At 60.5% G+C, this 10,177-nt stretch overlaps 1 protein-coding gene across 3 annotated transcripts; it reads left to right on the top strand.

The window, feature by feature from the left end:
* Nucleotides 1–117: 117 nt before the first annotated feature.
* Nucleotides 118–8,252, top strand: LOC142423861 (uncharacterized). Of its 3 annotated transcripts, none has more exons than XM_075528987.1 (10): nt 118–1,088; nt 1,258–1,354; nt 2,109–2,230; nt 2,485–2,564; nt 3,390–3,518; nt 3,746–3,841; nt 4,648–4,776; nt 6,351–6,479; nt 7,536–7,650; nt 8,028–8,183. In XM_075528987.1, exons 1-10 carry the CDS (start codon nt 923–925, stop codon nt 8,042–8,044), a joined length of 1,080 nt encoding a protein of 359 aa, XP_075385102.1. In that variant the 5' UTR covers nt 118–922; the 3' UTR covers nt 8,045–8,183. The 3 variants fall into 3 exon arrangements, with proteins under 3 accessions (XP_075385102.1, XP_075385103.1, XP_075385100.1); XM_075528985.1 differs by having other exon boundaries at nt 121–1,088; nt 7,625–7,650; nt 8,028–8,252; XM_075528988.1 differs by lacking the exon at nt 4,648–4,776 and having other exon boundaries at nt 119–1,088; nt 7,625–7,650; nt 8,028–8,252.
* The last annotated feature ends 1,925 nt before the right edge of the window (nt 8,253–10,177 follow it).

The following is a 10,177-nucleotide window of genomic DNA, read 5'->3' on the forward strand; positions in this document are numbered from 1 at the left end:
CGTTCTAGGAGAGACTCTTCTCGGCTTTGGGTGGGCAAGGGTTTCTCAGACAGAAATAAAGGGCGTGGACCAGGAGGAGTCCTCGATGGGCCGGACGGCCCTGAAATAGGCTTCCTGTTGGTGAGGCGTCCTGGAGAAGAGGCTCCTGGGGTGGTGTGGAAGGCACATCTGTCCTGCAAAGACTCCTCTCAGGATGGAGTCCCAACGCCCCCAGGCCGGCGGGAGCAAAGCCGAATGCTGAGCAGAACGTGGACCAGAGACCCAAGTGAACCTTTCACCAGAGAGAGCATCTGGGTGGCCTGGCCCTGCCTGCTGCCAGTCAGCTGGGGCCCCGCCTCTGCTTAGAGGAGCCTTCAGGCCGTCCCTGCCTGTGCCCGGAAGGTGGCGCTGGGCAGCCAGGAGAGGGGGCAGAAGGGCTGTACCTGGCCCCCACTGCACCAAAAACGTCATAGGAGAGAAGGCAGGACTTGCAAAAGGTCCCCTCTAAGGGGTCTCCCTGGGCAGCGCGGACTTGTGGGCTGCCCATATGGGGATCAGAAGGAGGCAGAGAAGCCAGTAAGGCACCCCTGTTCTCTGCCCCAGGATGGGCTGGAGGCACTGCCTTGACACAGGATGTGCTGCCCCCTGACCCTCTTCCTCCTAGTAAGCTGGTGGGGGCGGGGCTGTGGGGGCTGGCTCTCACAGGCTGGTCCACTCCCAGCTTGACTGCTGGGGCCCAGGGAGGAGCCAGACCTCTGGGACTGCAGGTCCCTCCCATTCCAGGAAAGGAAAAGCAGGCTGCCCTTGCAGGAAGGGACTTTAGGATAGGCAGAGGCCAGCTCCAACAGATACTCTGAGGCCAGCTTCCAGTTCATCCTGCGGCCCACCGGGAGCATCACCAAGCTCTGAACTACAAGCACAAAGGCTGCCCTTCCTGGGACTCATGAAGTGGCACTGCTTCTGCGCCTTCCACCAGCACCATGAGAAGAAGGGACAGTCAGGCTCTTGGAAGTACCTCTCAGGGGAACACCAGGGGGCAGGCAGACAAAAGAAGACTGGGCAGAAAGGTCAGGGTAAAGGTCACCACAAGATCCGAGACCAGCACCCAGGTGAGTCTCCCGACCAAGGGACCAGTCTAGACTGGGGTTCAGCAGCTAGAGGGGCCATGGGGTGACCTTAGCCCTCCCTCCTGCCCCAGCCCCCATCACCAGGCTGGCCCTTGACCGACCTCATCTGCCTGAGCCTGCAGCTGACCCCACCCCGTGGTCCTCTCTGCAGGGTACGCAGGTCTCATCAACCAGGGTGCCACTTGCTACCTGAACAGCATCCTGCAGTGTTTCTTCTTCACGCAGGAGCTCCGGGACGCTGTCCGCAGGTGGGGCAGCCTCGGGGAGGGGAGAGGAGGGACAGGCAAACGGGCTCTGAGGGGTGGGGGGCTGCAGGACCCCTGGTCCTCAAACATCACCTGGCATATCGGCTTCAGGGCCCCCCCAGAGCAGACCCCAGGAGCCCTGTGCCCTAGTGCTTATCTGTTGTGCTGCTGCTAAGCCCACGGTCAGCAGGTTGAAACCACCAGGCAGGGCATTCTACTCCCTAGAGTGAGAGTCTGGGGAACCCCCAGGGGCCGCTTCACCCAGTCCTGCAGGGGTGCTGTGAGTGGGCACTGACTCCTCCAGGCAGGGAGTGAGGATGGAGCTGAGTGCTGCTGCTGCCTCTAGGTACCAGTGCTCTCTCCAGCTCTGAAGGGGGCAGGTTTAGGACTATGGGGATGAGTCTGTGCCACCAGGTGGGCTGGACCTCTAGCTGAGAGGGACAGGTCACTTGGGTCTGGCTCCTTCAAACCTCAACTCCCAGCAGGGCCACCAGGTGAGTGGCAGTAGAGAGGGCTCCTCCTCCCTTGCAGGGTCCTCCAGCTCTGCTCTGAGACCCCAGGGCCTGCACTCTCCCCCACCCCCTGCCTAGAAGAGGCCAGGAGCAGTCCCTGGCTGACTGCAGCTGGGTGGCCTGGTCCCACAGAGGCAGAGGGTGGAAGTAGCCCCGCAGGGTCTGAGGAGACAGGCCTGGCTGGTGGCCGCCCTGCAGGGACTCTCAGCAGAGCCTGGCCTTGTTTTCTCTCTGGACCCCTGCAGATGCGAGGACCAGGGAGAGTCCAGCCTCATCACACAGCTGCGCAGGCTCTTTGAGGCCCTGCAGGAGGACCAGGGACCTGTGTCCACCACCGCCATCACCCGCTGCCTAGGGCTCAGGGATGGTGAGAGCTGACTGGGCGGGACAGGCACCCCAGAGCTGGGGCTGCTCCCCACAGCCCCTGGTCCCTGCCCGGGCTGCCCTTCTCACCACTAGCTCCAGCACTGCCTGTCTGTGCCCAGCATTCCCACCTGCACCTTGCTGGGGAGGCCACCCTGGGGAGACTGGGGCAGTGGAGAGGCAGAGGATCAGGGGTCGGGGCGGGGCAGGGTCTCAGCCAGGACCCTGTCCTATACTATCCCTGTCCCTGTCTGGCAGTGCACTCCCAGGAGGATGCCCTGTCCTTCTTCCACATGCTGTTGACCAGGATGGCTGCTGAGGAGAAGAAGCTGGGGCAGGTGTGGGGGCTCGGAGTGGGGTAGGCTTCAGGGGCTCCCTCCCATCCCTTCCGCTCACAACCATGAGCACCCAGAGCCCCTGCTTTTCCAGCTGAGAAACAGGATGAGGATGCTGGGTCACTTCCTAGAGGACAGACAGGTAGAAAAAACCCTCTGAGTGTTAGGGAGCTGCAGTGGACCCACCTGTGAGGAGGGCAGGTGGTCTCACCTGTTGGTGGAATGGTGGGGACGAAAGTCTGGAACAGATCAGATGACAGGCGTGAAATGGGGCTGCCGCAGCACTAGGGGCTCTGGGCAGAGTTGGGGTGCCAGTTATCCCAGGACAGTAGGCACAAAGAGGGTTTGTGAGCCCACCAGCCAGCCCAGCAACTCCTAGGACATAGCCAGTGGCCCTGCCTGGAGAGGGACCTGGAAGGCAGGCCTTGAGGGAAGCCCTGAGGGAGATAGAGAAGGGACAAGGGCTCAGAGTCCACCTCCAGGTGGTCAGAGGACATTGCTTAAGGCCAGGAGAGGAGGTCCCTCAGAGGTGGACAAGGGCCTCGTGGGGGCACTTGGGAAAGGAAGGAATGAGCTGGTGTCACAGGGATGGGGGCCAGGACACAGAGACCCTCAGATTTGGTCTCCTGTGCCCTGTTCCCATGGGATGTATAGTGGGGCTGCAGGCTCAGAACATGGGAGTGGGCAGCCGAGTGGGCAGGGCCCGAGGTTGGGTGAGCGTCAGAAAACCCTCAGGAATGTGGGGAGAGTGCCCCCTCCCTGTGGCCCTGCACCCACGTTGTGGCCACAGTGTCCTGCTGCCCACAATCAGTGGACGCTCCCTCTCAGCTCTTTCAGATGACCCTGGAGCAAGTCACCCAGTGCCAGGGCTGTGAGACCAAGACTGGGCTGGAAGAAGCCCGGCTCTTCCTGGTGGTGCCTGTCCCACAGGGACCCTCGGGCACACCCTGTTCCCTGGTGAGGGTCACCCCGCTACTCCTGCCCTGTCTCACACACCCCACCTCCCGGGACAATGCTTCTCCCAGGTGTCCCAGCCTGGTGCCCCTGCTTCCACAGGCAGAGGTCACATGAGGAGACACGGGCCCTGCTGTGGCACCCCATGAGTAGCCTCAGCTGAGCCTTTGGCTTCTGCCCAGGGGCCTCATGGGCTCCTCCCCCTGCTGGAGCTGCCCTCTGGTCCCCAGGACAAGGCTGTGGAGGGACTGTTCCAGGAGGAGTGGTTCACTGGGGACAACCAGTACTTCTGTGAGCAGTGTGACCACAAAGAGGACTCCTGCTCGGTGAGTGCGGCCGGTCCCAGTCAGAGCAGGACCCAGCCTGTCCGACTCACAGCTGCAGCAGGGGCGCCCGGGTGCCTGCAGTGTCTGACCCGGACCCCAGAGGGAGCAGTCAGGGCTGGGGCAGGCCCTGCTGGAAGCTGGCAGAGCCCTGTGATAGGGCAGCTCAGGCTCATTCCTGGGTGTCCCCTCTAAAGGGGCAGCAGCTGGCAGTGCATCCTGGACCCTTGCTCTGCCTGGCCCCATGGCTACCTGAACTTGGCCGGGGACCAGGGGCTGCGAAGGAGGGGTACTAGAGGTCGGTACCCTCATGCCTCAGGCAGCGGCCTCGGCGCCCTGCACACACTGACCAAACATGTCTGCAGATCCCCACTGAACACAGACACAGAGCAGTACTAGGGTCCCCCCAGAAGAGACACGAGGGTGTCACAGCCAGTGTCAGGTTGGAGAGCAGCCCCCGAGTTCTCAGGGACTCTGGAGCCCGAGGGGGAGGCATCCAGGGAGCCCCCTGCCTTTCTGCACGTTCATGGTGGCTGTCCTGGGGTCTGGGGTTCCTGAAGATGCCCCTCAAGGAAGCAAGCCCTGGGGACCCTCCTTGCACCCTGGTCTGTACCCAGGGCTAGCGATCCTCCATTCCCACCCTTCCCAGGGAGAGGCAGCTGCGGGGACCCTGCCAGGCAGGCTGAGGACACTGGGTAGGGGCTGCAGGCACTCAGGGAACCTGGCCCCAGTGGCAGGGGGCTGGAGGAGCCAGAGCAGCAGGGCGTCTGCGGGCGGCTGTGCTGAGGAGCACTGTGCTGACTGTGCAGACACTCTGCCTGCGGAGCCTGCCCCGCGTGTTGGTCATCTTCCTGCAGAGGTGCACCTTCCACCAGGGTCGCCTCAGGAAGCAGTGGGACCCCGTAGCTGTGCCGGACATGCTGAGCCTGCCATTTCAAGTAAGTGGGGACTTGGGACTGCACATGCCTGCACTGCCGGGCTGCCTCCTGACCAGGGCCCTGGCCCAGTTCAAGCGCGGGAGCCGGCCTGGCAGCCCCTGTCCTTGGGGACTCCTCTCCCTCAGCAGCCATGAGGGATGGATGGGGAGCACATTTTCAATCTGATTGTGGAAAACCCAGTGCGGTGCTGAGGAGGATCACTCCCCCAGCCCAGGCTCAGGGACAGCAGAGAGGGGAGGGGCAGGGTGTCCCTAAACTGCTCCAACATGCCTGAAGGCCACACACGGAGCACAAGGGCTGACCTCGCTGAGCTGGGGTCTCTTGTGACCCACCTGCTCACTGGTGGCCTCTGGCCCCACATGACCCAGCCCTACAGGTCAGGGAGGGCCGAGCTCCAGAGAAGAGGCTCTGGTCCCTCTGAGTGAGGTGCAGGCTCAGCGGGAACCTCAGTTGGGGTCTGGGGCTCTTTCCATCCTTGTTGGTCATCTTTCCTCTGATGAAAAGGCTGCAGTAGCTCCCGGGCTGCACTGTCCCCTCTATCCCACTCTCTTAGTGTTCTGTTTCCTTCTCTCTGGGGTTCAGCAGCGGGATCATAATGTAACCAGAGTGGGCTTGTCTTGAACTTCCTGGGGGCTGCAGTGTGGGTGGGCCTTGAGCTCCTGCTTCTGGTCGGCCTTTCAGGAATTTCTCATGTTTGTAATTGTCCCATAGGTGTCTGACCCTCGACTAGCGATATCTCTCTCTCTCTTTCTCTCTCTTTCTCTCTCTCCCTCTCTCTTCCATTCTCTCTCACTCCCTCCCATCTGGATACCGTGGACTGAGCTGTGAGTCACTGGTGCTTTCTGTTGCTCTGTCTGTTGTGCTCTTAGATCCGTCCCGTGGATTCAGTCTCACATATGATATTTCTCAGAACTTCATTTGTTCTCGGTCCAGGTTTCCCTGTCCTTGCTGACATGCCCCCTAATCAGCCCCCCAGAGCCTCATGCTCTTACACATTTAACATGTGCATGACAGGTCTTTGAAGTCCTGGTCTCCGACATCGGCATCACGTATGGGGCTACTTCTTGGCAGGTTCCCACCCCTTGTCATTTGAGTTACATGTTCCAACTCTCGAGAGCTGTTTTCGGCATTCAGTGGTGAGGTGGGAATGTGCAGTGGACACAGCAGGAGAGATTGTGTGCGCTCTGTGAGCAGAAGAGGCTCTCTCTCAGGAGGCTGGGCGCAGCTGACGTTCCATGCGATGAGGAGTAGGAAGTCCCAGATAGGACTGTCGCTTCAGTGAGCTGATCTCTTCTCTGTTTGTAGTGTCTCCAGACTGAGGTGCTTATCACAGATGTGGAGGCAAAGCAGCAAACCTGAAATATCCCACTCTTTTTCTCTCTCTTTCCCACCCTCTGCTCATCCCCAGGGACAACCTGTGATCTGTCACCTGAGGGGCCTGAAGCAGGAACTGTGCTTCTGGGTGCAGGGCAGGCAGAGGAGGGGCCTGGTGGTGGAGGATGAAGGCAGCGGTGTCCCTTAGTCTCCCACCAACTCACAGGCTTGGGGCTTAGAGCTTGTGGCTCTCTCTCCAGGACAAGAAGTCCTATGACCTCTTTGCCGTCTGTCACCATTTCGGGGATGTCACAGGAGGGCATTACGTGGCGGACATAAAGCCTTCCGAGGACCATCGCTGGTACAGGTTTTCAGATCACAGTGTGGAGGTAAGCGCGCACTGTGCCCCACACCGGCTGTGCTGGCCTAAGCTGTTCAGGCAGCAATGCTGGCACAGGCCGACTGCACAAATATCCCTTCCAGGGCATCCCCCAGCATGGGCACGAGGTGCTGTGCGGTGCACAACGGCCTGAAGCTCTTGGGCCCTGGTGCTCAATCCCAGCTGTGCCCTCAGCTGGCTGTGCGGTGTCGGGCAAGCCCAACGGACTCTGAGTTCCTCCTGTGGAGGGGGTTTATTCCCAAATTCACCCCACATTGAGGGTGCCTTGTGGGTGTAGGTAGACATTGCATGCAGATGTTGGGAATTAAGGGGTCTCAGTGTGCAAGGCACCCAGCCAGTTTCCTCAGACTCAGACAGACCTGCAGACCCTCCAGGCTCAGAGTGAGCCCACCAGGTAGGGGCAGGGGAGGGAGAATCTGTTGAACTGGGAGCTGAGGGCATCCAGGTGTTGGAGGACACGGCCTGGGAAGACTGGGGAGTGTCCCTGCAGGTGCGGAGTCTCCGGGCGCGGCCTGTGCCAGGGACGGAGCAGCCAGTGAGCTGGGTGCACACGGGCAGCCCTGTGCTCACTGACGAGTGTGTGTGCCCCATCCACTCCCTTCCCCACATTATGCCTGGGTGAAAGTGACACTGCCCATTTAGTGAGTCCTATGAGCCTGAGCCTGCCTTGCTTCCTGTGAGCCAGTGTATGCCATGCTCGCTGGCTACTATGCTCCTGACTCTGACACACAGCACTGGGAGCTACGCAGCCCCACCAGCGCTAAGGAGGAGCCAACACTGGTCCTTTCTGGGTGTCCTCACCCCACCCCCCAAGGTGTATCTGCATAGGTTGTTGGGGTACCCTGACTCCTTGAACATTCCTCAGAGAGGGAATAGGACCCCACATTCCTAGTGGGGATCTTGAGCACTGCAGTGCAGGTCCCCATTACACTCAGCTATTCTTCTCCTGGGGACCCCAAGAGCAGCCCCCTGAAGTATGAGAAGACCGTGCCAAACCCTGTGTGGCCCAAGTAAGGGCCATCTGCCCTTCTTATGTCTCTGCAAGTGTCCCCACATGGCCTGTTTGGGTGAGAGGAGGTGCATGACCCCTCAGCAGAGCATTCTTCTCCAGCCCATCCTCCTCCTTTGTTTCAGCTCACCACACACCCTGCTGAGAGCAGGTAGGTCCAACCTGTGTTCCTGGGACTCTTGGGGGTGGGGCTGAGCAGCCAGAGACCAGCATCCATGTGCTCCTTGGTAGAAAGTGCATAGTGGGGGTCCCGACTTATGACCAGTGAGCATGGCCTGAGGGCAGGACCAGATTGGTCTCCTGGTTCACCGCTGGGGGCGAGCAGAGGGTCTGCCCAGCCCAGGTCATCCTCTGAGCCAACACTGCACCTGCAGGCACAGGACTCCCCTGTTTGGGGCAAGAGGTTCGCTAAGGACCCCTGGGTCGAGACCACTGTCCTGCCGGCTCCCAACATGCCCCAGCCATTTGACCAAATGCTCATGACCCCATCCTCTTCCTTGCCCCACTTGTTTCTCCTGGTTTCCCCAGAACCGCATACATGCTGATGTACCACCAGAAGGATTGCCATGTTGCGGCACGGCCAGCGGGACCCCTTCCCAATGAGCTGAGCCCACGTGAAGCCCTCACTGAGGTGCCTGAGTGTGAGCCTGGGACACTGGGAGAACATCCCAGGGGCAAGCGACACCTTTTCTGAGCCAGAAAGTCACTAACTGAAGATAAGAGATGCTACACAAATAAACAAGCTAAACTAGGACGATGTCACACTGAATCTCTGTGTTGGGTCACTGATGCCCCTCCTCTAGGGCCCTCCATGAGGATAAACTTGTCCAAGAAGAGTTGGTTGTTCTGGGATCCACCTGTCTCGGGGTACATTCAAGGACCCCTTATTGCTTGATGCTCCTGTCAGCCTCCCGCCAGCCTTCCCAGGGGACGCTGTGGCAACCAGGCCAGGGGGACATGACGGTCTGGGGTGACACAGCCTTTCACAGATGAGGCTGACAGACCCCACTTCCCACCGTGTTCCGTCCCTCTGGGTGGGGAACCGCTGGGGGCTGGGGCTTGAAGGGTCCTCTGGCCCTGTGCCAGGAGGGCCCTCCGGAAGACCCTCTCTGCCTTGTTTCTGTGTGCTCTGAGTTTGTGTCTCATGGACCTTTTCCTTTGCTTCTGTCAAAATTACATCAGGAATAAGGCAGCCTCTCTGTTTCCCCTTCCGCCACCCCCCAGGACTGGGGACCCTGCTGCTGGCCCTGGGACATGAACACAGGAAGGTGGGGGTGGGGATATGAGACCTCAGTAGTGTGGGCATGACTCCCGTGAGAGAGCATTCTCGCGCATTTAGAGGGTCCCTGGGCCCCATCAGGAGCTCTGAGCCAGGTGCCCCTCACTCCATCTACAGCGGGGTCAAGCAGCCCTGTCCAGGATGCTGAGGGGCCCACACTGCATCCCAGTGTCCTGAGACCATGCAGGACAGTACCCTGGAGCCCCTTGGGGAGTTGCATCAGGACTGACAGACTGGGTTTGGGGAGGCAGAGCCCTCCTCAGGCCACCTCTGAGAACTGAGGGAGAGACGGGTCATTTCCTGGAACTGGCCTGCAGAGAACTGAAACCTACCAGGAGCCAAGCTGCACTGTGGCGGGAGAGGGGGAGGGATAGGGTACAGGATTAGGGTCAGAATTTAGGATTGTGAGCTTAGGTATTAGGGATCAGGTTAGGGTTAGTGCTGTAGATAAGGTTAGAGTTAGGGTTTGGGTTTGGGTTAGGAAAAAGGTTCCACTTAAGGCGCGGCTCTTAGTCTGGGTGGGGAGAAGTGAGGGGTGCGCAGGCCAGACCGCCTGACCCTATTGAACACTGGTGGCAGCAGGGGGGTTGATGGGACAGGGAGCCTCAGGTTGGGCACCAACCCAGGACCCACAGTCTGGGACTGCCCCCTGGTGTGAGAGCCAGGGACCAGAGGGGCCTGGCAGTGACCAAGAAGAGAGAGCGCTGAGGCAGAGGGGACTGTATGAGAAGAGCCCCCAGCCCCGTTCTTCATTCCAGGGAGACTTTGCTACAGTTCTTGTCACGTGCCCGGCGGCCTGTGGCAAGTCCCCGCTCAAAGCGTCTGGTCGTATTCATCTTGGGGCTAAAAAAGTAGTGTTCCTGTTTCCCCAGTCCGGGGGTGGCCCGAGGGGAGGACGCGGCCGGGAGCTGGGGCAGCGCTGACCGTTGGCAGAAGGCTGTTCTCCAGCCGATTCCCGCAGGGCAAGTCCTGCCTCATCTCAGGGGAAGGCCAGGCCTCCAGTGCGCCCACCTGTCGGCACCTTCCCACGGGCCCTGCCTCCCCCATGGACGGTCAGGTCCTGCCCCCCTGAAGGGAGACGTGAGGTTCAGGCTGTCCCGCACGTGCACGCTGTCAGTGGCAAGGCCGGACAGCGGTCTGCTCCAGGTTCTCTGGGTTCAGAGACTGGGGGACCTATCTCTTCCCCAGAGACCAGCCCCACCCCCACCTGCAAGGCCCTCCTGCTCACAGCAGATCTGGATGTGCTGACTCCACTCTGTCCTGAGGGTGAGGAGGGGCCTCAAGCAGGCTCCAGAGGAGAAGGGAGCGTGGGTGGTAGGGGACCACTTACTCGTGCTAACCCCTAGCATTCCTGTGGGATGCCTTCCACTGGTGCTGGGAGGGGCCAAGCCAGCCCCAA

The sequence above is a fragment of the Tenrec ecaudatus genome, chromosome 13 (genome assembly GCF_050624435.1).
Source record: "Tenrec ecaudatus isolate mTenEca1 chromosome 13, mTenEca1.hap1, whole genome shotgun sequence".
NCBI classification, from domain to species: Eukaryota; Metazoa; Chordata; class Mammalia; order Afrosoricida; family Tenrecidae; genus Tenrec; species Tenrec ecaudatus.